This window comes from Abramis brama (assembly GCF_963993115.1).
Source record: "Abramis brama genome assembly, chromosome: 5".
In the NCBI taxonomy this organism is placed as follows: Eukaryota; Metazoa; Chordata; class Actinopteri; order Cypriniformes; family Leuciscidae; genus Abramis; species Abramis brama.
The window spans coordinates 9,582,737-9,610,016 of NC_139967.1; the positions used below are offsets into that span (position 1 = coordinate 9,582,737).

Below are 27,280 nucleotides of genomic sequence, written 5' to 3' on the forward strand. Positions count from 1 at the left end.
AAACATCCAACAAAAACATTTCAGGAAAAGAAAGTTCCACGAACAATGTAGCCTTTATGAATAGCCTATCGTTTTTGTGCTTTTGTGAGAACATTATTAACAGATAACTCTGAACAAGCATACGTTACTTGAAGGATGTTTGTTCATAATAACTTTGAGAAACCTAGCCAGTACGTTAGCCAAAGTTCTGAGAAAGTTCCCTGTTAGCTGGGAAATAACCGGTTCCTGAACGAATCTTTTAAATGAGCTGATTCAAAAGAATCGAGTCACTTGGATGAATCATAAACTCCACCACTAGAATAGAGAGGGTCAGGAAGATCGGTGGGTGGGGTTAACCCTTTGTGGAAAAAAAAATTAAGGAATCACGTGTTCCCAGATCAAAGGAGATCCGCTTTGTACAGAGAGCGCGAGCAGCAGCCAGCGAGGCATAAGCGAGCGCGCGAGCAATGCGATAGTGCGGGCAGCAATGGTGAAATCAGCCACGACATTCTTTCCCAGGACAAACTTTTATTTTTAATGATCGCTATTATCATTTCGCACCATCCATTGCGTTTTTTCTTTTCTTTTTTTGGTGTCGTTTGTATTTTGGGAGGGAGCTTTCCCCTCTCAAATTTGATTCTGAAGCAACACTTTTTTGAAGACCCTTGGAAATTATGTTCCGATCGGCGCTGATCCAACCGGCAAGATGATGATTTTACCGAGGAGTGGGTTCGGTCGTGGTGGTGATACGGTGGTCTTGGTGTTGTTTTGGGTCTTGGGAAGCGTCGTAGCCAAGGATACTGCCTTTGTGGAAGTTGTGCTTTTTGAGTCGAGCTCAAATGGTGATTATACCACTTACACGACAGGTCTGCAAGGGCGCTTCTCCAGAGCCGGAGCCACTATCAGCGCAGAGGGCGAGATCGTGCAAGTACGTTTCCGTCTCTATCGGTGCACTTGCATGGGAATTTTACCCTCTAACAACTTCGTTTCTGTGCGGTGCATTCGCTCTCCGCAACTTTGTTTTTCTCTTTCTTTTCAAGGGGGTGTGGGGTTGCACTTCACTACGCGAGGATGGTACAAGACCAGAGAACTATGCGGTCGCAAAATGGCCTCTTGTCTTGCAAAACATGAAAACGTACTTGCAAAAAAGTTACTTTGATGCATAGCTTGCATTAATTGTGTAGTATACTGCAGAAACGGACTAGGGACGTGCAGGAACACATGTGGCTAACTTTGTAGCGCAGATGACAGTAGTAAACATATGTCAGAGGTTATCAATTTTAATAACAGCATTTCCTAGATCTTTTTGCAGTGTTACAATGACAAGTGTCAATGCTGATTCATAGTAACAGGATTCCCACAGTCAATGAATACCTGGAAAGATGAAAGGATTATAAATATAGGATCATGAAAAAATATATATTTTCTCCTCATGCTCACCTCTGAAATATGCTTTATGAGCCTACAATGGCGTTAAAATCAAAAAAAGTTCCAGGACTCTCCCATAACTTTTATTCATTTCCACAGTTAATTTTATTATAGATTTGATTTCCTGTTGAAATCAGTCCATGCGTTTTAAGACCGGCAAGATGACTTGAGATTATTATTATTACATAATTATATGATTTAAATATGTCCATGACACCTGCCATATAAATGTCCTTTGTTTGAAGTTCATTGAAGGCTGTGAGAAATCATCTCCGTAATGCTGTCCAGAACACCGCTCTACTAAAATAATATCTCCACAGGGATCTGTGCTATTTGATAAATTGTTTATGAACCATCACACCTCTGTGTGATTTATCCTTCATATTGCATGCAAGCAGTTTTGAATTCTCTAGGGAAAGTTTTGCAATCCTTCTAAAGAGCGCCCATTTTCATGATTTGTTGAAAGTTTGTAATTCTTCCCTCTCGTCTTGTGAAAACAGAGAACAGGCATCAAAGAGCGAGAAGTTATTGAATGTCACGCCAAGAGGAATAATTAGTCCCTTAAACACTTGCTTAGAGTTTAACACTGTTGGCAGAAGTGCACTGTGGGAAGTTATGGTGACTGTGCCTGTAATGTGAACACTGAAAGAAGATGCAATGATCAAAGCGAATGCCTGATGCTTTATGCTGCATCTCCTCATGCATGCAGCACACTGTAAATGCTTTACCTTTTAGAATGATGCGAAGAAATCTGGTTTGGAATGAAACCAATGCACAAGCATAAACTCTAGCTGCATGCAATAGTTCATCTTTCACAAGCTCCTACTATTTCTGTGCTTTCCTTTACATTCCTCCTTGTGGTTTTAGTGAAGAAATATGAAAAATACAGGCTTTTTTACATCCAGGTCTACTGTGTCCGTCCCACATCATTCGCTACTATGTGTTTACAGTTGTGTACTTAGTAATGTTAGAATGTTCGCATGTATAGGATTAGTGAGTATCACATTTTTCAAAATGGCAAGTGGTGATCATCATTTTTCAGTGATGGCAGAGGAGATTGCTTTCTCTGTAGTGGGGTGAAATGAGAGATTTAGTGGTTTAGATATTTAGACTGGCCATACATCCATTTAGCACAGGCCGTTTGGCTCTATCTTTAAACCCTGCTGAGATGCCGGACCTCAGCTTTACGTTGAGAAGCCTTTGAGGTTTGCCATGTTTTCAGACATAGTTAAACATCGCTTTTATCACAGAGGCCAAGTTGGGATTCCTATTGGGATAGTGTTCGTAATATATTCTAACGCTGTAATCATTGTGCGCACAATGTTTTAGATCTTCTCCTTTACTGTTTGTTCTCTCTCATTTTCCAAAATGCTATGCCATGTATCGTTCACAATTTTCTTCTTGGCAATGCCATAATTTCATGTCAACTTCTCAGCAATGTCATAATTTCATGTGGCTTTGAATGGTGTTCATGCGAGAGATGTTTTTTGCTCTAATGATAGTTTTGCTGTGAAGCTGATTGAATAAGAACCATATGAAGATATGTTTGAGATCTGATGCAAATGTTTGACTTCTGACTTATGTTTGACAATATAGTTGCGTAATTCATTTTGAATGAAAAAAAAAAGTTCAGTTGCACCAAAGGCACGATCACACCAAGAACGATATCATTCAGTTTATTCTAAGTGTGCTGCAGGTTTGTCGTCTGCTGCTTTAAATGCTCGAGCATTCTGATTGGCTGTTCATCAGCTGGAAAAAACTCTTTCTTAAAGTGATTCCAACGATATCATCTTCGCTATAGTTATCGTCATTGGAGTGAGCGGGCCTTTATGCTTGTTCTGCATTCTTGTTCATACATTTTCTTGTGCCTAATTGCTTTTAAGCATGTTAAAAGTTTTCCTGCAAACCACAGATGCTGGTCTCAATTTCCGTTTATTGCATTTTAACCTCTAGGATTGGTGCGCTGGCGGCTTAATTATAAAGAAGGGTTGTTGTTGGGCGTTGAGAATCCAATTAAGTCAATAAGTGAGGGTTTTAGACTGTAGGACATACATTTCAAGCACTTTAAGAAAACTAGCCCTAAGCCCTGGTACATCCTTGTCAGTTTTCCCTTGAGTGAAAAGGAGAGCCTGGAGTACCAAAGCTGGGCCAAAGCAAACAAATTAACTCAATTTGCTACATACTCTACCTTATGGGGCAGGAAGCAAAGTGACTTCTTGGCTAATACACCAATGAACCGATGTTCTCCTTGGCTAGAACCTCAATTGCCTCAATTTTGTCTTCTCATAGCATGAAAATCAGTGTCTTTTTAAATAATTCTTACATACTGTAGTTGTGGCTTTTCTCTTGGAAAGGTCTTGCTGATGGTGTTTTGAATATAGTGTTACGTTCCTACAGCCGGTTCCAGGGCCTTGTCTCCAGTATAGAGACTTGCTAGCTGTTGGTTTTTACATGTATTGATCACAGGAATATTATTGGTTTAGTTTTTAGTGTTTTTTTTTTGTTTTGTTTTTGTCGAAGACTGAAAGGTTAAAAATATTTAAGCTGAAATGCTGTTACATCCAATGTTTGGTCTGTGATGATTTTGCCAATCCTTTAGCTGACATGGTGGTTATCAGTCTAATATACTTTATTTTGCTTTGTTATACCTTGAATTTTACTCTGTTAAACAGAACTTTCAAATGTTTAAGCAGGTTAAAATGACAAATAATCTCGTGATTTTTTTTTTTTTAATGTGTGGATGTTTTATAAAATTGTGTGTATTATACCTTTAACATTATATATGCATCTTGGTGAGTCTGTGTTTCACCTTTTGTTTTAAAAATGACTAATAATATTGATTGTAATGCTGAATAGTATTCTGAAAAATATAAGTTATAATAGGAAGATTTTTTTTTTAAAAATACATTAATACTTTTATTCAAAAAGGATACATTACATTGGTCAAAAGTGACTGTAAAGACGTTTCTAATGTTACAGAATATTTCTATTTAAAATAAATTACATTTTGCTTTATATTGTTCATCAAATAATCCTGGAAAATATATCACAGTTTTCACAATAATATTAAGCAGCACATCCGTTTTCAACATTGATGGCAATAAATGTTTCTTGAGCAGCAAATCAGCATATTCGAAAAATTTCTAAAGGATCATGTGACACTGAAGACTGGAAAAATGATGCTAAAATTTATCTTTGCCATCATATGAATTAGTTAAATTTTAAAATATATTAAATTAGAAAGCGGTTATTTTAAATTGTATCAACATTTACATTGTTACAATTTGTACTGTATTTTTGATCAAATAAATGCAGCCTTGGTGGGCATAAGAGACTTACAAAAACATTAAATATCTTACCAACCTCAAAGTGTATATTTTAGTATAATAATGGATATCAATAATATAATATTTTGAAAAATAATAACAATAATTTAATGCAATTATGAAATGCTATTTCTACTTTGATGGGATTAAAATAAATAAATAATTGGAAACCTGTTAAAATAGTTGCACCTGTCTTTAATTTTTCAGGGAGATAATGTCTGTCACACCAACTGTTCTCAGTGTGCCACCAGACTAGTTTAGATTTATCTCATCTACCATCATAACTCAGTGCATCATTGTTTGTAGTTCATGACCGTTAGTGCTGAAATTCCCTTGAATAAACAGAAGTGAAATGAAGTGGTCTGTGTGAACGCTGGTAGTACAGGCGATGACATGTTAAAATGATGCCCTCTCTCCATTCTCTCAGGCAGAACTGTAGTGTCATATCTATACATGACTGACCTAAAATACCTTGATGGATGACTCGCCTTATCACCTCCTGCAGCAGAGCTAGAACCGTGCTGGTGGTTTTTAGACACTGTTCTTATTGAGAACTGGATGTGGGAAAGTAAAATGGTACTCCCTCTTTTAACCTTGTTCTCACCTGTTTGTTGCGGCTGATAACTGTGGGAGTGAAATCTATATGTGTTGGAAAATGACTCATTGTTTATATATGAGTGGAATGTTTGCAGTTGGCATATGAGTTTTGAGTTTTGATTGTCTCGTTTTTTTGTTGTTGTACTACAATGCTTTCAAATGCTTAGCGCACCTGACTTTCATTTTTGGGATTCTGAGGGACACTGAACCATGGAAGTGACCATATGAAAGTCAAGCTATTATTTTCAAATGAACTGATTTGAGTTCACAAAATTGGTCTGAATGATTTGTTTTTGAATTAGTCAGATCTGAGAGGCTGCTCACTGCAGAGCCATGGGTGGAGCGTGAAGTTCAGCTCCCCCTCTTTGGATTTAATTTGGGCGTAACCACACCCTAACCCTTCCCATAACGCTATACCTCCACCGATTAGAGGTGGAGCTGGACTAGGTCAAGCTCAATACCTGATGTCCAGAGAGGTGGAGCTGGACTAGGTCAAGCTCAATACCTGACATCCAGAGAGGTGGAGCTGGACTAGGTCAAGCTCAATACCTGACATCCAGAGAGGTGGAGCTGGACTAGGTCAAGCTCAATACCTGACGTCCAGAGAGGTGGAGCTGGACTAGGTCAAGCTCAATACCTGACGTCCAGAGAGGTGGAGCTGGACTAGGTCAAGCTCAATACCTGACATCCAGAGAGGTGGAGCTGGACTAGGTCAAGCTCAATACCTGATGTCCGGAGAGGTGGAGCTGGACTAGGTCGAGCTCAATACCTGAAGTCCAGAGAGGTGGAGCTGGACTAGGTCAATCTCAATACCTGACGTCCAGAGAGGTGGAGCTGGACTAGGTCAATCTCAATACCTGACGTCCAGAGAGGTGGAGCTGGACTAGGTCAAGCTCAATACCTGATGTCCAGAGAGGTGGAGCTTGACGTCAGTTGGCTCTGCAGTGAGCACCACTTGTCTCGAGTTGACTCCGTAATCACAGAGGCTAAAGGGATAGTTCACCCAAAAATGAAAATCATTGTATGACGACGCTCTTTCTTTCTTTGGAGCACACACAAAGAATTTTTTGTTTATATAATGACAGTCAATGAAAGTCCAGTGTTTTGGACCCAAATATTTTTCAAAATATTATCTTTTATGTTTACCGCAGAAGAAAGAAACTCATATAGGTTTGGATTGGGATGACGTAAGGGTAAATGATGACAGAATTTTCATTTTTGACTGAACTTGTGAACTATCCCTTTAACAGACCACTTGAGGTTAAGATTGTCATTGAGCAGCAACTACTACTATTCCTTTAATAGACCGTAAGGCTACTTTCCTTATTTGCTATGTTGAACATTTGAGGTCTGGGTTAATTCCTAGATGCATAAACCACAATTTAGTACTTTGTTTTTTCGTTTTATCTTACAAAATCAGTTAAAGTCAGCCCACGTTCTGTGGTGTGATTGATACAGTGTCTTTCCTCAAAGCTTGCTGTAGTTTTGCGCTTAAATTAGGCCCATAATGAGAGCTTGGTTTGGCCTAAGGAGTCTGCATGCTTTTCCCACAGACTGAAACCATGGGAGTCCAGAACGGCCCTTCACAAGACAGTGGGTACCCGAAAACACGGGGCCCCTCCCTGTCCACAGCAACAGTAGCAATATTCAACAACCGTGGGTTTAAAAGGTTAAAAGTGCTGCACGACTACTTTTCCATTTATTGGTTTTGTGGTGGCAGCTGTATTTTAAGACGTATCTGCTCAAACCACTAACCCGTCGGCCTTTCATAGCCTTGCCAAAGTAATTTGAGGTTGTTTTTTTCTCCCTCTGTCAGAGTAGAAAAGATTAAACTGTTTTTGTCTCCTTCTTTCTTCCTTGACCACTGTCTGCCTCACTCTGATGCGCTTGAAAAAAATGTTTATTGTTTGTTTTCTTAAAGCACAAATAGTTTAGGCAGAAATAAATAGAAAATTCAAACCGTCGGCTCTATTTTACCCGGCGCAGAATTAATCCTGTTCTTGCTTCCTGCAAAGGCTCGAGTGATAGCTCCGCTCTTTCTCCTTGAAACCCCTATTGATTTGCCAATCAAAGCTCATTTACAAGGACTGGATGTTCACTTGAGAGGCAAGTGCAGTCCTGATGGTGATTGACAACACAGATTGATTAGCTTATCACAGCTGATCATCCCAGTTGCTATGGTTACACCTCAAGAATCTCAGTTCCGACAGTTGAAATGTGGGGCTTTTTGGAGGACAGACTCTGAATTAGGGGTGGGCGATATTAGCCTGGTTAAAACCAGACCATTCTCAGTAGTAACTGAGTTATGGTCTGTCAAAGCTTAATTAATAACTCATTTCCAAAGGGGCGTCACCAACGGACGTCGATCAAATGCCTCTGGGCGCAATTGGATAGACCTAAAACCAATCAGAGCGATCGTCATCGTGTAAAGCCATATGCTGCGTCCCAATTCGCCTAAGTTACACTACGCCATAAAAGTATGTACTCTTTTTGTGAAGAAAAGGTATTTACTTTTGAATGTGTAGCAAAAAAGTAGGCAAGCTTTGGGACATACTGCTTCGTCATCTTTATCGGACGGATCTGTCGCGTGCATCCTGTCACGTAAACTGCCCTGTCAATCATCTTGTCACAGTTAAAATCCTCTATTAAATCGAATTTAATTTCCTACCGTTTCGGAGAGAAATGTAGTAGCACGTTCATCTGCCAGTGGGTCTTTCATGGAGACTGTCCTCATGTGTTTGCAATTTGAATATAATAATGCATTTAAAAGTTGGTGCGCTTCACCAACGGACGTCGCTCAAATGCCTCTGGGTGCAATTGGATAGACCTAAAACCAATCAGAGCGATCATTATTGTGTAAAGCCCGCCCCAACGTTTCTGATTGGTGCCGCGATTTCGACGGATTAGAAGTGGGCTTGAATGAGCTCTTTGCCAGACTACTTGCAGAGCAAATCTAAATTTGCCAGAAGTTGTCTGGGTTCTCCCAGGCTAGGGCGATATGGCAAAAATATCATATCACGATAAAGTGTTTAACCATCGAGGCTTTAAAACGCATGCAAATAGTAAACTTTCGAGATTGTGAATAACTGCAATGTCACGTGAGCGTGACCCTACCTTTGCGTTAACATGTGATGTGAATGTTCACTGTAAAAATGATATGATCAGTAAGTTATGACAACAAATGTTTTTACATTGATTTAACTCATCAAAATAAGTTAAGCAGTTTTCAACTTTTTGTTTGTTGTAATTTATACAAAATTCAACTCATTTATGTCAGTTTAATGTGATTTAAGTTGAAATGACTTGAATATCTAAGTTGATTGTACTTAAAAATTTAAGTCAGCAACTTTTGAGATGGAGGCGCCAGAACTGCAACTGATAGAATGCACTGAAACACAATACTACGTTACTTCTTCAAAAGCAGATCTGGGAGACATTTGAACCATTCATGATCAAAAATCGTGTTATCGCACACCCCTACTCTGAATCCAATAAATACGCTAATTTTGATATTGACTGACACAATCGTATAAGGCTAATGTGCTTATATTCACTTCATTTGGTCTCTACTTCTGCAAAAGCAGCAGAGGGTTATGAAATGACAATGCTCTTGGGGCACACAGGGGCTCAGGCATGCTTTGTTGTTGTTCAGGAATGTGCTGACGAACGGCTGAAGTCCAAAACGCAGACCCATTGTTTCCTTCAAGCTCTGGTTTTCAGTCTTTCCCTCTTTCAGTGTCAGACTGTCTCCCTGTCTGTCGTACTTATCTCTGTCTGTCACGCCATTAGACACTCTGTCATGCCCTGACTCTCTATGGTACTTGCCTTCTATTATTCCTTTGTCTTTCTCTCTGTTTTTGCCCTTCTGCTTAACCAGTTAGCATAGACTTGAAGGTTTTCCTCAGCACTTGTTCATATGTTTCCTTTTCCTCTTCGCTCTCCAGGGACTCTTTCACATCATGGAGACGAGGGGTCTCAGAAAAGGGTTCGAGTTATTGTCAAGTCTTAGACTTCAAGTCTCGAATCATGTCCAAGTTGTAATGAAAGACAGTTGATGGTCAGATTTGATTTGAGACTTCAATAATCCACAATATGACTCAAAGCATGCAACTTAAGAAGACTGGATTATAATAATTTCCATCATAACCTAGACTTGACTTGAGACTTGAAATCTTCAATGAAAACTTGAATCAAGTCTAGGTCATGATGGAAAACAGTTGACATGTTGACATGGAAAACATGTTAAGTTTTAACATGATCGATTTACCAGCTATTGTTTTGTTCTTGGACAGTTGCTGGACACATTAAGATGGTTAAAATGTTCTGAAAAATGAATGACAGAATAATGGATAAATGTACATTAGACTGCACAAGATGTGAATTATTGTTGATTTTGTAGAATAATTGCATGATGGTCGTCTTTTCTGATAATATTTGAGCAAATTAACAATAATTATTATTATTTTTCATTCATTTTTACATGACGTAGGTATGTGACTTTTTTTTTTTTTTTTGATAAATGCTGTTGTTCTTTTGAACTTTCTATTCGTCAACTTTCTATTCACTTTTGTCCACTTTGGTTGCTTTAAAGTGCTTTGTAAATAAAGTTTGATTGATTGATTTAAAGAAGGTGACACTGAGGCCCCGTCCACACTACTGCGTTTTCGTTTAAAAACGGAGACCTTTTGCTACGTTTGCACCTCCCGTCCACACTAAAACGGCAAAAACGGAGACCCAAAACGGAGAAGTTTAGAAACGCTGCCGACCCGTTTTTCGTTTTGAATCTCCGGAGGGCGTTTTATTCTGGACGGGTCAAAACGGAGGACTTTAGAAACGATGACGTAGTAGAGGCTCACGCTCGGCTCTATGATTGGGTGTCATCAGTCATGGCGTACATCTTTGCTAGCAGCTGTTGTGCAAGTAAATTCTGCATTTTACAATGCTATAACTGCCTACATGCGCCGGAGGCAAGCTATTATTCGAGCGATCTGTGACAATTCCCGTGTGCAGCGGCGGTATCGACCGTACATGGAGCGTCGGTTTTGGGTTAACCCGGGAAGAACCAGTGCATGGTGGGATAATTTTATCAATGAATTTGTGTTTACACCGGCACACGCATGCCCAGTGTTGGTGAATGGTCACGTGATCCGCGTTTTCAGTCGTTTTAATGTGGACGGAGATCAATTCTAATACGCAGCTAAAACGCTGGTGTGGACGGAGATCGTATTCGTTTTAATTCTCCGTTTTTAAACGAAAACGCAGTAGTGTGGACGGGGCCTGAAGAATAAAGGCTGCTGAAAATTCAGCTCAGATTCAAAATAGAAAAGTTCATTGAAGTTGTAAAAATATTTCACAATATTTTTGATCAAATAAATGCAGCCTAGGTTACCATAAGATACCTCTTTCAAAAATTAAAATAATTGTACCTGTTACTGACCCCAAACGTTCAATATGATACCTTAATAATTTTTTTCTAATTTTGGGGTCAGTTGGCAGACTGCTTTTGAGCAATAACAGAAATGTCATGAGCTTCATGCACCAACAGGATATAACAGAATTTATGTCTGTTTGCCTTAAAGAGGCTACATGCGATTTTCTGAAATTTAAACTCGCGACTGACACCTGTGGCCAAAAAACGGAACTGCTCTTCCTTTCTGCTCGCTCTCGTACGTGCACACTTCACAAGTCATCCGCTGCAAAGAAGTCAACATTATGTTTACAGAGGTAAGAACAGTCAAATACATATATTGTTTGAGAAACTAAGTTTGTTTGCTGACTAGCGGTGGTGGCAGAGTGATCTGAAACGTTTAACATGAACGCGCTTGACGTCACATCCGCAGACAGCGCGCGAAAAATCCGACCCGACAGAAAATAGCAAAAATAGGATACAGGCTTATAGGTGCACCCACTGTGAGCTGACAAGGTGTCAGTATGCTCATCAGGAGATGTTTGAGTCATAAATGGTCAAATAAAAAGGCTATTGTTATGTTTATTTTGTGGAAAAAGTTGCATGTAGCCTCTTTAAGGTTTTGTCTTTTATTGGTTTATAGCACATTTTGAAATGTTGTCATCCTAATTACCTTGTGTTGCTAATTGTTTTTTGATAGTCCTCACGGGTAGGTTCTGGTTGAAGAAGACTATTCTTATGTTGTGTTATCAGCCAAACAACTGCAGCAAAATCCAAGCTTTCGCACTAGTATTGTAATATTTACCAAGTCATGAAATCCTCGAGTCTGAAGACCACATCTCTACTTATCATTTATGCTGCTTTCTTGTTTTGTTCTAGAACACTGGGTTCAAAGTATACAGCAGTGCACACCAGCAGAGAATTACATACGCTGGAAGATTTACACACAAATATCTAAATAAACACTTACTCGTTTCCACCATTTGCAATAAGGTTTTTTTGTGTTAACATAAAATAGCAATGAACGATACTTTACAGCATTTATTAATATTATTATATGATATATACTGTATATACAAACAGTGCTATATATATATAAAAATTAAATTAATTATCATTCATTCAGATACTGGCATTATATCGCGCTTATTTCTTGGTTGTGTGCAAAGTTCACTGCATTTGTATGTTGTGAACTTGCTGTAAGGCGTCTAAAGGAAAACCCAACTGATTTGGGGAAGCAGAGATAAGTTCTGCTCTGAATTACGTGTTGTAACTCAGTTAGCTTATGAAGGCACTTATTTGTGTCTTTGTTAAATTAAGAAAGTCCTCTCTCCCTGATGGATCATCATTTTTCGCTTGTTCCTTTGTTCACTCCACATGGCTTCTGTATAATTGCTCCCCTGTTGTTTCCCATGGTCACCAGGTGTTCATTTTGTCATAGACGAATGGATGCACACGTCTCATTCAAGGTGTTGATTCTCTTCGGCTTCTGAAATAGACTACAATGCCTGACAACTGTCTCCTGGCTCCCTTTTAATGAGATACTCGCGGTCCCTTCGGTATAGCGGCTTCCAGCTTTGAAAGATTAGGTTGTCTGGTCCAAGCGGCAGAGTTGTCTTTTTGGTTAATGTTTTCAACTGGCCTGTACTGTATAACAGAAGTAGATTTATCTAAACTTGACACTATATATATATATATATTTTTTTTTTAGTTTTTTTGTGTGTTTTTTTTATTCTTGAAAATATTTGTACTTTTTCATTTGACATATTTTATACATATTTTATACATTTATATGATTGTGTAATCTTATATATAAATTATAAAATATTATATTTTTTATAATATATTATATATTTTTTTTGTGTCAGTTCCTAGTTGTTATTAATACACTAGGTGTCCATACATATTAAAACAGACAGTCTCTAGCTTTTTAAGTTGTATTTGTATGTTGGTAATCTCAGGAAAGAAAAAAAAAAAACATTTTGGTTGTTCTTCCTCCAGGCAGTTCCATGTTGAGTTGAGATGACTTTCAACACCTTGTCTATTTATGTGGTATTTTTCACACAGTTTTCTCTGGATTTACTGCCTGCGCGGAGGCCCTTCCCTCTCCTTTTACCTCTTACACATAACCAGTCAGACCTGAGAGAGAGAGGTGGCTTTGGAATCTGGTTCTGGGTTGAGCACAAATGTGCCGCCTGAGCTGATAGGATCGGCCGGCTGGGAGGCCACTGAGCACGCTCAGATCAAAGGCCCCCGGCGGGCTCTTCAAAGGGCTGGCTGAGCAATGCCTGACTGATAAAGCTGCACCACAAACGGCTGGTGATGTAATCACAGGCCTGCAGCGAAATCCACCCCTGCACAAATAAAGGTGGAGGTGTTCGTTGGACAAGTTGGGTAAAGAACAAATGCTTGATGTTTAATTTTGGGCATAAGGACTTTTGGGGTTCTCATTTTATGATTTAAACACAATGTATGATTAAGTCCTGTTTCTCTCCCTATGTTTTGTTTTTGTCATAGCTGCCTCTCTTTTTATCTTCTGCACACACGCACGCATCACATTGCACAGTGGAATTGATTAAAGTTTTAAACCGACTGAAGACACTTGAGTGTGGGGTTTTTAATCAGATTCGGTTAATCCATTGGGCGTTCCTAAAGTACACAACAGGTGGAACAGAGTTGACTCTGTGCTTTGTAAAGTTTATACAGTAACAGCATTGTGTGTGTGCGCGTGTTCATCTATGTGCATGCATGCTCTTTGAAGTATGCGCAAGAAAAACGGTGGTGCTCTAACAGACGGCCTTATAATTTATTGACAGCTCCTGTGACTAAACACACACTATCACAAGAATGGGTTTTCTGTGTAGTAGTAGTAGTAGTAGTAAGTGTGTTTTTAGACTTCACTAAGAAAACATCTTGACTGTTGGGTTGTGTTTGAAGTCTTACTGGCAGTAAGTGTAATCACTAACTTGTGCGTGTGTGTGTGTATAAAAATAGGATATTGTTCATAAATTTGGGGTCGGCAAGAATTTAATACTTTTTGTGCTCTTATGCTCACCAATTTATTTGAACAGAAATACTGTAAAACTGTAATATTTTAGTCACATGATCCTTCAGAAATCATTCTAATATGCTGATTTGGTGCTCAGGAAACATCTCTTCTTATAATTATTAACAATGTTGAAAACAGTTTTTGCTTCAGATTGTTGTGGAGTCCGTAATTATATTTTTTTCATGATTCTTTGATTAAATGGAAATTTTAACAGCATTTATTTGAAAGATTTTTTTTTTGTAATTATTATAAATGTCATATTGTCTCTTTTGATAAATTGAATGTGTTTTTTCTTCATAAAAGTATTAATTAAAAAAAAGTAAATCTTATTGATCCAGACTTTTATATGGTAGTTAATTTTCAGGTACTATGTAACTAGTATCTCAGTGGTTTGACTTGTTTCACTTGTCTAAATTCACTTGAATTCATTTACATTTTTTTTTTTATATATATATTTTTTTAGATAAAGTAGGTTTATAATATCTCGAGTTAACAATAAATGTATTGATTATTGGCCATATCATGAAAATATTTATCGGTCAGAATTTCAATATTGGTGCAGTCCTAAAAATGTATTTTAGTTTTTGTGAACACACAAATGTGCACTTTTGTATTCTGATTCCTGGACTTTTAGCTGATTAAAGGTGTGATGACTATGGTCTTGAAACTGCTAGTAATAGTTCAAATGTAGAGCTTGAGCATCTCTTTTTAATAGAGGTTGATTTCATGAACATGGATTACGGTGGAATTAGTATAGCTACATGTGTGTGGGTCAAACCTCAAACAGGTTTATTCAGAAACTTTCAAACACAATCGCTCAGTGTGTAGCTGGTATGAATGGAGCTAGCGTTTCAACCCAAAGGGGCTTACAGGACTCTGAATGCTTTAGAGATCTGCTGTTTGTTGATACAACAGTTTCTAAAGGTTATAAAAATCCCTCTCTCACTGTTTCCTTTGGTGCCTGTGACAGAGTGTATGTATTTAACACTCTTTACAGCTTATTTTGGCAGGATTTGATCCCCTATATTTTATTTATTTATTGTTCTGTGCTCCATATGGGAGGTGGGATTTCGGGAGAATCTAAGGTACACGTTTATTCTCTTGATAGACCTCAAGATCCCGATGGTCCAGACCACACATGAGGCATCAGCATTCAGTGGAATAATACAAAATGAAGACTCCAGTCAGGATAGGAACATGACATTGACCTTGAGAGGGTTTACACTTGGTAGGGTGGAATTAGATTTTGTATAAAAGTGATTTGGTTTAATTTGGTCAATTTCATGCCCCTTTTCTGCAGAATTGTAGTTTTTTAATCTGTGTGGTAGTGCTAATATGTCTGAGATATGTAGCCTAAATTTAGTATAGTTGGAGTTTCTGGAGATGACAATCCTTATTGTTAATAACAAATAATTAACTTCCCCTCCCCCCACAATGACAGCTTCTAATGATGTGCAATTAGCAAACAACAACGATCCAATCAATTCCTGATGGACAAAATCAAGTTCCACTCTTCATTTTTCTTGTTCGAGGAGCAGTTTTACATGTATATATGTCATAATAGAGAAAAGACCATCACAATTTCCATTTTATGCCGACTTAAAGCATCAGTGACATGCTTCTTGCTCCATAAAAGGGTGCTCCGATCAGGATTTTTGGGGCTGATCACCGATTATCGATCACTGGAAGCAGTATTGACCGATATCAATCACTGATACCAATAATAGCTTAGAGTTTAACGAATATACCATTCCAGTGAAATAAAAATAAAAATAATAACAAACAGTAATCAATTGCAATCCTACTAAATAGCAGTGAGTGTATTTTTATTTTATTTTATTTGACTTTTGTTGTTTGATTAACATTAATGACACAGACAGCAGGAATATTAGGCTGGAGTCACTTTAAGACTGAATGCGTGGATCCAATAAACAGTTACACATGCTACTTATTTCCCAACTGTGTGTGTTCACTTAAGACATAACCAACGGTGCTTAAGCAAATACTCACCAAGCTGGGCATTTTGTCACATTTCTTTGTGTATTTAACAGTCCGTTTAGGCGGACGCCGTTCCGCTAACCGGAAGCTCAAAGTTCACTTTGCTTGTCTTGGAGCGTGTGCACAGAAAGCCACTTGAGGAACAGTATCACTTTCGCGGCTTAATACAGTTTTAATCACTTTTTATTATCGAGCACGTCCTGCAGTTTAGCAAAAGTATACTGTATTTTATGACAATCGCTGATCTAGCTGATTTGGACGTTAATTTGGGGCTTTTAGGGAGGAACGAAAGCACTGAAATAGCACTGCTCTAGTTTCTTGCTGTCCTTGCGATCTCTCCGCAAAGACATTGCAAATTTGTTGTCCTTTTCAGACACCTGGTAGAACTGCCAGACTGGTGAATGTAGTGAAGCAATTTTAGCTGCGCATAGAAATATTGTCTCGCGAGTTTTGCGTCATTTGATCGGCTTTATAGAGACCACAGATCAAACTGTATAAAGCTATTATGTCCTATAACGATCCGCGCCTGATCAATCGAAACACCCTTATTGCTCCAGATGTTTGCTCTATATGTTTGGAAACATTAGGTTTTTTTTTTTAATGTGTCATAGTTTTTCCATTGTATCATTATCCATACTTGTCTATGCATCTTTCTCCACGTGCTTGATTTGACATGTTATACTGTATATATTTAAATGGTTATTTTAGTTAAATATTTGCACATTATTCTTTTATGTATCTGTGCCGCTTCTCTTGCCAGCTGTGTAACGTAATATTATTCTTTAAATGCCTAACTCATTCAGAATGAACACGCAAACATTGTTTTAGCATGCTTATTTGGATATTTATTGTAATATCCATTATTTGGATATTTATTGTATTTCTTATAGCAAATATTATGTTGCTGCTTTGAGGTTGGCCTTGGGATATTTAACATTGGTATCTCGTTTTTGTCTCTAGCTCTTCTAACTGAATGTAGAATGTGACTTCTAAGGGACAAGTCTTTGCTTGAATAAATTGGATTATTAGAGGGTAGAAGGTTGTAGTGACCCAGTTTCACCACCATAGTGAATTTTCCTACTTAATTTATGACTTTATTGCAGATTCAGGTTACCTCGATGTCCTTTTAGAGTTGACTTCGGGAGAAAATCTCTGGGGCTACGTTACAGCTGGCCTTTCTTTTTACCTCATGTTAGCTTGTTAGTCTTAATTGAGCCTATTTGGGTTGTTTGAGGTTGTAGCTAAAGCTTTGGTTCCTGGATAGCTGTTGATTGAAGTAAACTGAAAATATAAAAATAAAATGCTAATTCAATGTATTAATAAAACCTATAACAGTACATAAATAATACTAGAATAACTTTGATTGTGATGTACATGGGTGTAATGGATTGTAATGTAAAAAAGAGTGTTGGTTGTTGATTAGATTTTTAGATTTGTGGCATTGATAGACAATATAAAAAATTACCCACTGCAGAATCAACACCGGTTTTCATGTCAGATAAACATTTTCATGTGTCTTTATTTCTTTGTTTGCATTGCTTTGTCTGTCACCGCTGCATAGTCTTCTATCTCTGTGTTTTTCTCTGCATCTTTTGCTGTCCCTCTGATTTGTCAGCTTGGCATCCAACTCGATGTGTTCTTCATGACAGCTTGTATTTCCTCTTATCAACCCTCCTGTTATCATAGCGTGGCACACAGGCCCAAGAGAGGCCTGCTCTGATGCTATCACCAGCTGCAGAGCGAGCCACCGAACCATCAGCACATCAAAGCGGTTGAGAGGGCCACTCTTGCCAACGAGAGAGCTCACAGGATGGGCCAGAGCGAATGGTATGTGCCCCTCTTGGCATGCCGGAGATGAGCCTCTGATAAGCTGAATTGCGAGAGAGGGGGAAGAGGTTGAATTTGTATGCTTTAGATCATAGACATGGCATAGCTGTTTTGCTTTTGGAATTCTAGTACTTTAACATCCACTCATACATTCTTTTATATGGAAGCTTTTTTTCCACCACAGAATAATGCCACATTTTTTATCTCACAATTCTGACTTTTTTTCCCCCCTTGCAGTTCTAAGATTATATATCACAATTCTGACTTTTCCTGCAAATCTGTTTTTTTTCTTTTTTTTCTGAATTTTGAGAACGAAACTCAGAATTGTGAGATACAAATTCAGTTACCTTTTTTTACTTTATTACTTAGTGGAAACAAAATAAAAAACAGAATTGCAAGATGAAAACTCAGAATTTTGAGAAAAAAGTAAAAATTGTGAGATGGAAACCCAGTATTCTGAGGGGAAAAAAGGTCAGAATTGCGAGACGTAAACTCAGAATTCTGGGTTTACATCTCGCAATTCAGACTTTCGTCCATATTTTATTCATGAAAGCATGTGTAGCCAATTATAAACCCTGAGGGACAATACAAGCTGAAATTGTCCATCTGTCTGTCACTTTCGCATGTAAAAAAAGGTCAGAATTGCGAGACATAAACTCAGAATTCTGAGGGGAAAATTCAAAATTGCAAGATGTAAACCAAGAATTTAGAGAGGAAAAAAAGTCCAAATGGCAAGTTGTAAACGGAATTCTAAGAAAAAAAGTAGAATCGCAAGATGTTAACTCAGAATCCTGAGGAAAGTCAAAATTGCAAGATGTAAACTCTGAATTCTGTGGGGAAAAAATCAATTGAGAGATGTAAACCCAGAATTATGAGGGGAAAAAAGTCAGAATTACGAGATGTAAAATTGTAATTCCGAGTTTATATACAAACTTGCGAGGAAAAAAAACCCCAACCCTTTTTATTTTGTTGGAAATAAGCTTTAGAATCAGCCACATATCCCAAATAAAACTTAGCAAGGACCTGGTGGAGTACCACCTATCCCAGGGGAAATGTGCGGAGAGTAGGTAAGATAGAAGACGAAAAGCGCATAAGCCACTAAGCCGATATCGGTAGAGAATATCAGGATGCCTGAGATGCCGAGGATGGTTGCTTCTCACTTCTTTCTTTGTGTGAGTATGAACAGAGTCTTCTGTACAGACGCTGATAGAGACGTGAGGCCGGGGAGGAAAATGAGCTCATTGGGTGTATGTAAGGGATCAGGGATGATGGTAGCGACTACAATAGGTAGTCTGTTCTTTGTGTAGCTGTCTGCGTTATTATTTTCACACTTCAAGTATGGCTGTGTGAAGCATCAGGTAAACTGCACTAATAACAAACACAGTAGGTCATGTGATTACAGGTAATGAATATCTTTGTATTTTTATGGGCATCTTCAAAAGGTCAAAGGTGTAAAGAGTATTGTAAGTTACCATTTACTGGTTTCCATCCACCTTTTTATGGACTGTTTTGAGATATTGCATAAAGTATGCAATATCTTGCTTGTGATTGCACATTTTTGATGCACAGAAATTGCAATAGTCACACCAGTTTTGATGTGAAACTAGGGATTTGAGTCATGTGACTGAAAAATTTGCTCACATGATTTCCTGCTAACCCACCCAATTTGACAGTCTGACGCTTGAAACACACTAGCAAACATGGATTCTGAATGTTTTGTCTGCATTATTATTATTTTTTTGCCGTTCCCCCAGGATATTTTGCATTTGTGCACAAAACTTTTTTTTGCATTTGCTCGCAAAAGTTTTGTGATTTGAAATAATATGGGCGGAATTTTTTTAATTAAATTTAAATAACATTTTTTTTATATTAAGGGAAACACAATACTTTTGCAAGAGAACGCAAAGAATTTAAATTAAAAAAAAAAATTCTCCCATCTCATATTTCCAATCACCAGGTCCATGCTTTTGCGATTGTTTGATTTTTTCACATAAATTCTCAGTTTGGATGGAAACATTGTTATTGTTGAGATGGAGCTGATATCAGAACTTGTCACATTATATTTTAGACCTAGTACTTACCTAGTTTGGTAGGCTATAATGTATTTGGTGTGCTTGCATACCTTATCTACCAAGATTACCTTGTCAACCAGCTTCATTAGTTAGTTAGTCTTGCTAGTGAGCTGCATTAGTTATTGCTTGTGCAAAATATCGCCAGCTTGGAATTTCATTGAAATGCAGTAAGAACAGCTAACTGTTCTTACAGCATTTTGTTAAACCACATCATTGTTAAATTATGAGGTATGTTGGTAGAACATCACTGACACTAACAAGAAAACTGTTCTGTCTTCCTATGAGCTCCCATGCTGCATTGCTCACCTAGGCAAGTGCTGGGGGTTAAACACAAACATCTGTCAGATATGATTATCATCAAGGCTGGGGTAGATGGTGAGATGTCAAAAGGTATATGCGAAAGTGACAGACAGATGGATGATTTCAGCTTGTGTTGTCCTTCAGGGTTTATAATTGGCTACACATGCTTTCATGAATAAAATATGGACGAAACAATGGCCAATGTGAACATTTAGGCCTAGTGGTTCATGATTTCTTCTGGATGACTTTGTAAGATGTTGTATGTGGTTAAGCTTATAGATCAAGTCTGTTAGCATAGCAGATTTTTTTTCTTTAACTGTTTAGAGAAAATCATTTGTAATTGCTGTATGTTTTTCCATCAGGTATTAGGCTATTTTGAGGAGATGTTAGTAATTTTCTTTAGAGTGAATATCCTGCATGCGACAATGAACAAGTGATTTCCGAATTATGAACACCTGACTCTTATGAACCGGTTGTTTTAAAGAGTCAGTCAGAAAGATGCATGCAAGTGTTCTCTTGAATCTTTTTGATTGACTTGTTTGAATCAGACTCACTCACCCGTTGAATCGTACTGAATAATTTTTTGTTGGTCTGATTAAATATTTAAATATGTATTTTTTCCCAAAAATATTATTGGTCATTGTTCAACATAGTGAGGTCTGATTATAATGTGGAATCATTTGTAAGGCCAATGTTGTTTGAGAGGAAAACTGTAAGGTTGGTGACATAATCAAGTTCTCCCATACCTTCTTGCTCTACAAGCAAATCATTATCAAGAACCAGATCAAAAGAACGATTTGTCCACAAATGGGACATAATTGCTTTCAACCTGCAAGTCCAGAGAATGAGTAGCTCATTACAATGAGTAAATTGGCTTTAAAGTTGAAAAACCCATTTTCCGGCCATATCACCTTCAGAGGTAGTTGACCATTAGCCCACCTTTAGAAAACGGCCCCCTCTGATCCTTCCTGCGTTTAGTGTGTGTATGTATGCGAACATTGTTGAGAAGATTGATGTTTAACTCTTGAGCATTTGAAGCGCTTCTCTTCCCCAGACCTCTCGGTGCTCTCTGTGTTTGCCAAGCAGACATACTTGGCTTACCTTTGGCAGAGGGTTCTGTAGCATTCTGGATCCGAACAAAGCACTGTTTGTGTAGCCTGCTCTTTTTGCTGCTATTCAAATGTTTGGTGGAATTCAGTGGACCGACCGTGTCCAGCCCACTGCTAACCCCAGAAGAACTTCTACAGTCCTTGAGAATAATAGGCCAGTTTCGTGAAGGAACTCTGGTGGTTCAGAATTGTGAATTGTATCTGGTTTGGGTTTATGTTGACCTTTCTTGTTTGTGGTCCATTTGTAGACTTCTTGGTGTCTTTTCATCTTTTCAGTATGCCCACAAACTCTTGAATTTAAGCTCCCCTTTTCTTTTAGGCACTGCATTTACATGCACTTTAAAGGTTCAATTTCAGTCAGACTAAAGCAATCATTTTCTTTTAAAATGGCATTTAAACACTTTAGCCAATTGGTGTCCAGGGGTGTTTAGGTCCAACCCCAGTTAAACGCACCTGAACCAGCTAATCAAGGTCTTACTGGGCATACTAGAATCTTCCAGGTAGATGTGTTGAGGCAAGTCGGAGCCGAACTCTGCAGGACAGTGGCCCTCCAAGACTGAGTTTGGACACCCCTGCTTTAGTCTGACTAAAATCATACAAGTCTGTTTTTTTGAAGTCAGATTAACATAATGCAATTGTATTTAATCAGAAATGAATAAATAGTAGTGACCTGTAAACCTTTTTTGGAGGGAACATCTTGACACAAGGTAAAAATGATCAATGATTTGTTTAATTTTATCCCAAAAATAGTACAAATATATAATAAAAATACTTTATTCATATCCGTTTATTCCACAGAGCAGTACGTGTTCTGGATAGTTGTGATAGTTGTTAGATTACGTCACAACCAGCCTTATAGTCATATACTGCGCAGCTGCACAAATTGAAATATTTGAATGCATCTGAAGCTCCACTTAGAATTTGGTCCACATTTTCTCCTAAGCAGTGAAAAAATCTGCTTTACATCTGTATGATTTTGTGTGTGTGTGTTTGTAGTGTTTGTAACCAAGCTGTGCTCATTGCTTGAAGTATGTTTGCGGTGTGTGTTCAAGTGTAAGTGTATTTGTTATTGTGGTGTGCGCTTCCCGTAAGCTTTGTTTACTCACCTCACCCATGTGAGTGGATGCACATGTGGTAAAGCTCCACTTCGTGGATTCATGTTCATCTCCAGAACACAGTCTGGATCAAACTGCTGCCATCTTGTTTTAAGTGCTGCCTTATTGTACAGTTGTACTGTAAAATAAAATTATTATTATTAGTAGTAGTAAATACTCATTTTTTTTTTTTTTTATTACAATGGTAAAAGTAATAGAGTGGTATGATTTTTATTAAAATAGTAATTTAATTTTTTTTTTTTATTTAATGATAATAATAATTGTATGGTGCTTGTTTGTTGAGTTTTTGGCCAGATTGCGCAACCCTACAAACAAGCACTATATACATATTTTTATTTATTTATTTATAAAACATTTTTTTATCACATAAAATGCTACTTGATTTATTTCCCCTCCCAAATAGTCTTTTGTATGCTGTGGTGTTACAGTGCTAGTTTTCAGAGCTTATCCTTGATTTACTGATTTAAAAGCTGCACTTAACATTACCTAGTGTTTTGTACCTTTCAGAGCTCTGTATCCATCTTTTTTTTCCACAGATAATTTAATGTATGATAATTTAACATTTTTGGCATGCTAGCTGAAGCTAAAGCCAAAAATCTCAAAATTGCCAATAATCTTAGTGTTCAGCTGATGTTAGGAGAAAAATAAGTGAGAAAAGTGGTTTCAATTTCTTCCTTTTTTTTCTTTTTTTTTCTTTTTTTTTAACCATGTGCTTCTCTGTCCGTTCTTTCCTCTCCCTCTCGCTCCTTCCGTCCCTCACCCTTTTTGATCTTTCTTTTCATGCCTTCCTCCTTATTCATTTGTGATCTGCTCTGGCCAGCTGTTTTTCCAGTCCTCTGCTCTTTTGTTCTCTGTGACCTCCGGGGGCTCAGTAAGGGCTCACCTCACTCAGTCCTGCCCAGCGGCGAGTGTCTTGATCTGGACATAGTTTCTGCTGCGAGCCCCTCTCTCCCAGGCAACCGCTGTCTTTGTGTTCTACCCCTCGCTGTTTGCCTTGGGTCGGTTTCTCGTCCCTGGGCCTCATTTGTTTTCTCTGTCCCGCTCAACCTCACTGCTGGTCTCTCTATCAGTTTGTGTCTTTCTTTGACTCGTCATTGGTCTCACACCCCCCTCTTTTCTCTGTGGGGATGGTCCCTGTTTGATCACTGTAGGGGGTGACTCAGGGCCCCGGGGGCTTTTGATATGGTCACTTTTGGCACTGGCCACTCCATCCGGCGTCCACTGAAATGACTGGCCTTGGGTGTTGTAGAGGGCTTTGATATTTTTTTTATATTTTCTGGACTGGTTGGAAAGGATGGGATCCTCTGTTGTTGCCCCCCCTCCAGTCCTTTGATGGATGCTGGCCCTGTGAATAGAGGCTTGTGTTGGAACAGATTTAGCTTGTTGCTGCAAATAGCTGCCGCTGCAGCTTTGTTCAAAGGGTGGAAGGCGACTCTAAAAGAGATACAAAAGATCAGTATTAGTTCAAGAAGCAACCAAAAACTTCCAAAACTTTAGAATCTGTGTAGTTCTGTCCTAAGGGCTGCATGATTTGGATAAAAAAGATCTAATAGTTTTTTTTTTTTAAATTACATTTTGGAATGTTTTTTCCCCCTTTTTTTTTTTTTGTAGGGCTGCACAATTTGTACAAAAATTGTGATTTATGTATCAGTATGACTAATATATTTGTTTTATTATTATTATTATTATTATTATTATTATTATTATTGTTATTATTATTATTACTATTATTGTGGTTGTTGCTTTTGTTGTATTATTATTATTATTATTATTATTATTATTATTATTATTATTATTATTATTATTGGTAGCTATTGTTAGTCATGTAGATATACTTGATATTGATCAAAGTTGATAAATAATATTTTTTTCTTAAATAAAACTATTTTATAATGAAATATTACTATATTATTTAACATTTTATTTTATATTTGTATTTAGTAGTAGTAGTAATAGTTACAAAAATTGTATTACAGCAAAAATATTATTATTACAGTACAAATGTTAAATTGCAATACAAATATTTATAGGAATATAAATATTAATGTCTTCATTACTTCATTTTCAATTGGTAAACCATTGAGCTTTTAAATCACAGGGAGCCCTTAAAATTTCTCTTTTGTTGACAGCAGCTTTTGCGAAGATGTTTGGCACATGTTGCGTTCCCGAATGCACAACATAAGTGACCCAAACTGAGAGCAGATTTTACTTTTTAATGGAGCAGCATTTACTGCGAACCAAGCCACTCTGAGACACTTAAAAACATAGGATCATGAGCTGCTCGCATGTAAAGAACACAATGCTGTGCTTTACTCTGAAATACGTAGCACATATTTTAGGGCTGACCGATATATTGTTTTAGCATCGATATTACAGTGTGCATATCCGCAATAGTCACATCGCATGATGTGCAATATCAAGTATAAGTATTGTAGTTAATCTGTAGGGACCAGGCACCACGAATCGAAACGCACGTGATTCTCTGATTAATTGCAAACTTTAACCTTCATGGAGCGAAAGTTTATCATTTGCACTTGTTTTAGGTCCTGTCAGTTTAAACATTCAAGCCATTTTAAACCATTCGAGCACAAGAAGATGCGAAAGAGAAGTCAATTCGGACCTTGTGCGCTGTTTTCTGTTCACACACATGGAGCACGTGAACACTGAATTCTGTTCTCTTCCGAGAACGGACACATACATGCAAAATTATGTCAAAAATTATGTCAAAATGCCCATCTTAGTGAGTATCCTCATAAACACAGTCGCTTATGGCTTACGCGAACGCAAACGAATGAGAATTCAAATGGATGCGTATCATTATATTGGATCCGTGCTTTCGGTCTTAAAGTGACAGCAGCCTAATATTCCTGCTGCTGCCTGTCATTAGTCTTAATTAAAAAACAAAATACAAAGAGAAGATCACTTTTGTAGCTTTAACAAAGATTAATTATATTTAATTAATACAGTATACAGTTATTTTACATTTGATTATTGAATTTCTGTAACCTACTCTTAGACTTGCCTGAAAAACATAAATCATTGTTTATTTCATTTGTATCTTTGTTCTATTGTATTTCTTAATCAAGATTTGGTGAAAATGTAGACTGGAATGGCGACTTGGACTTTGCCTAACCTATTCTATGGCGGAAGGGAGTTGCAGTCTATTAAAAAGTGAGTCAAAGAAAAAATCTCTCTATTCGCCCTAAGGTGAAATCTTATATTTGACATAAGCTCACAGGGACTTAGAGGTCCGCACTGTGCGAGTACTCCGGCTGGGTGTGATTCCGAAGCAATGACTCTTTCCTAATTAAAAAGCGTAACGTGAGTCGTTGAGATGGCTGATTAAATTCGTGCAGGGATTAGGTCTGGCTGTGCAGCTGATCTCCCCGAGCGAAGGGTTTTGATGTGGGCCGCCGCATACGTGGAGGAGGGACCAGGGCCTGCCAGGTCAACGGCCAGAGATCAAAGCCATACCATTCATCCCATTCCTCAACAATGTTTCCATAATGCTGCCTAAGAGAGAGCGGGGGTCTGACTGCCTGGGCAGCTGTAGCACATAATGGAGGGATCGGGATTCGTTGGCACTCAGTGGAAAAGATGTTTAGATGTTTATTTGTTTGAATGGTTCTGATTCATGTCTCGTTTGCCCGGTGTTTGATATGGGTTTTATTTGACTTAAGAGGTCCCGTCATGAGCAGGCCTTTTGCAGACTTTTTCCACATTTTCTGCTGTGATTTTTGGGGAAGGTATTTGGAATTTGGATTGGACTTAAACATGTAACGTGTGTTTAACAGAGCTGTCTATTTTAACTGTTTCTGATCATAGCAGTCCGATATTGACTAAGGATGTGCTTAGATTGGCCGGTATTAGATATACATTACCAATCAAAATTAGTTTGTTTTTGTTTTGTTTTTTGGGAAAGAAATGAATACAAAAGTGACAGTGGCATTTATCATTTTGCAAAAGATTTCGGTTTTAAATAAATGCTGTACTTTCAAACTTTCCATTCATCAAAGAATCATGAAATAAGTCACAGTTTCCACAGGTCTATTAACAAGCACAAATGTTTTCAATATTTATATTGGTAAGAAATGTTTCTTGAGCAGCAAATCAGCATTTTTAGAATGATTTCTGAAGGATCATGTGACACTGATGACTGGAGTAATAATGCTGAAAATTCAGCTTTGACATCACAGTAAAAAATTACATTTTAAAATATATAACAATAGAAAATTGTTTATTTAAATTGTAATAATATGACTGTTTTTGCTGTATTTTTTATCATATAAATGCAGCCTCTTTATAATAATAAAAAATAAATAAATAAATAAAAATAAAAAGAACTTGCTAAACTTAAAAATCTTACATACCCTGAAATTTTTGACAGTTTTGTATTGGCAATATTGTATATTGGCATCATCTGGCACCCACTCAATCTTTAAAATTAGAGCCCGACCGATATATCGGCGGGCCGATATTATCGGCCGATATTAGGCATTTTCCTAACTATCGGTATCGGCATTTATAATGGCCGATAAATTAATATTTAAAAAAATGCAGCGTGCAGTGATTTATGTAAGGATGGCGCTGCCAATAAAGCACCTAAAAGCTGTCACAAAGAACAGGCAAAAGTGGCAAAAAAATAACGGCCGCGTCCATGTAGACACAGTGTTAAAGCTCATTCTGCTACGTTACAACATCAAGCAATATTCCAATAATTTATGTAATTATAACACTTTATATAGGGCCATTTTGCATTAAGAGTAGCCAGATGGACACGCGAGACGCGACATGTTCAGAATTAATACACTTTTAGTAAACTACAGAACAGCGCGAGCGGGAAGCGGCGCACCTCACAGGCAGAGAACGCGTCCGAGAATGGACACTGCATTAGTGATATAAAACGCACACACACAGGTCTGTTAAATTAAGCAATACTTTTAAGGTAGTCTAATATTTTTCTGACTAACAAAATTACTGACACAGTAAAGGGTAGATTTAAATAAAGAAAAACGAAATTTAAATAAAGAAAACGAAATTTAAATAAAGAAATTAAACGAAATTTAAATAAAG

The 27,280-nt window shown here is 37.7% G+C and overlaps 1 protein-coding gene across 2 annotated transcripts in view; it reads left to right on the top strand.

Annotated features, from left to right (window-relative positions):
- Positions 1 to 385: 385 nt before the first annotated feature.
- The window catches only part of znrf3 (zinc and ring finger 3), a 70,827-nt gene continuing 43,932 nt past the window's right edge, over positions 386 to 27,280 (top strand). Inside the window, exons 1-2 of one of the 2 annotated variants that reach the window (XM_084115591.1) lie at positions 14,999 to 15,014; positions 25,294 to 25,378. Coding sequence is in view for 1 of the 2 variants with exons in the window: in XM_084115590.1 (XP_083971716.1) it covers positions 686 to 907 (222 nt within the window). In the remaining variant the exon portion in view is untranslated. Of the gene's footprint in view, positions 908 to 14,998; positions 15,015 to 25,293; positions 25,379 to 27,280 lie in introns of those variants that run through there. The other variant, XM_084115590.1, reaches the window with a different exon arrangement.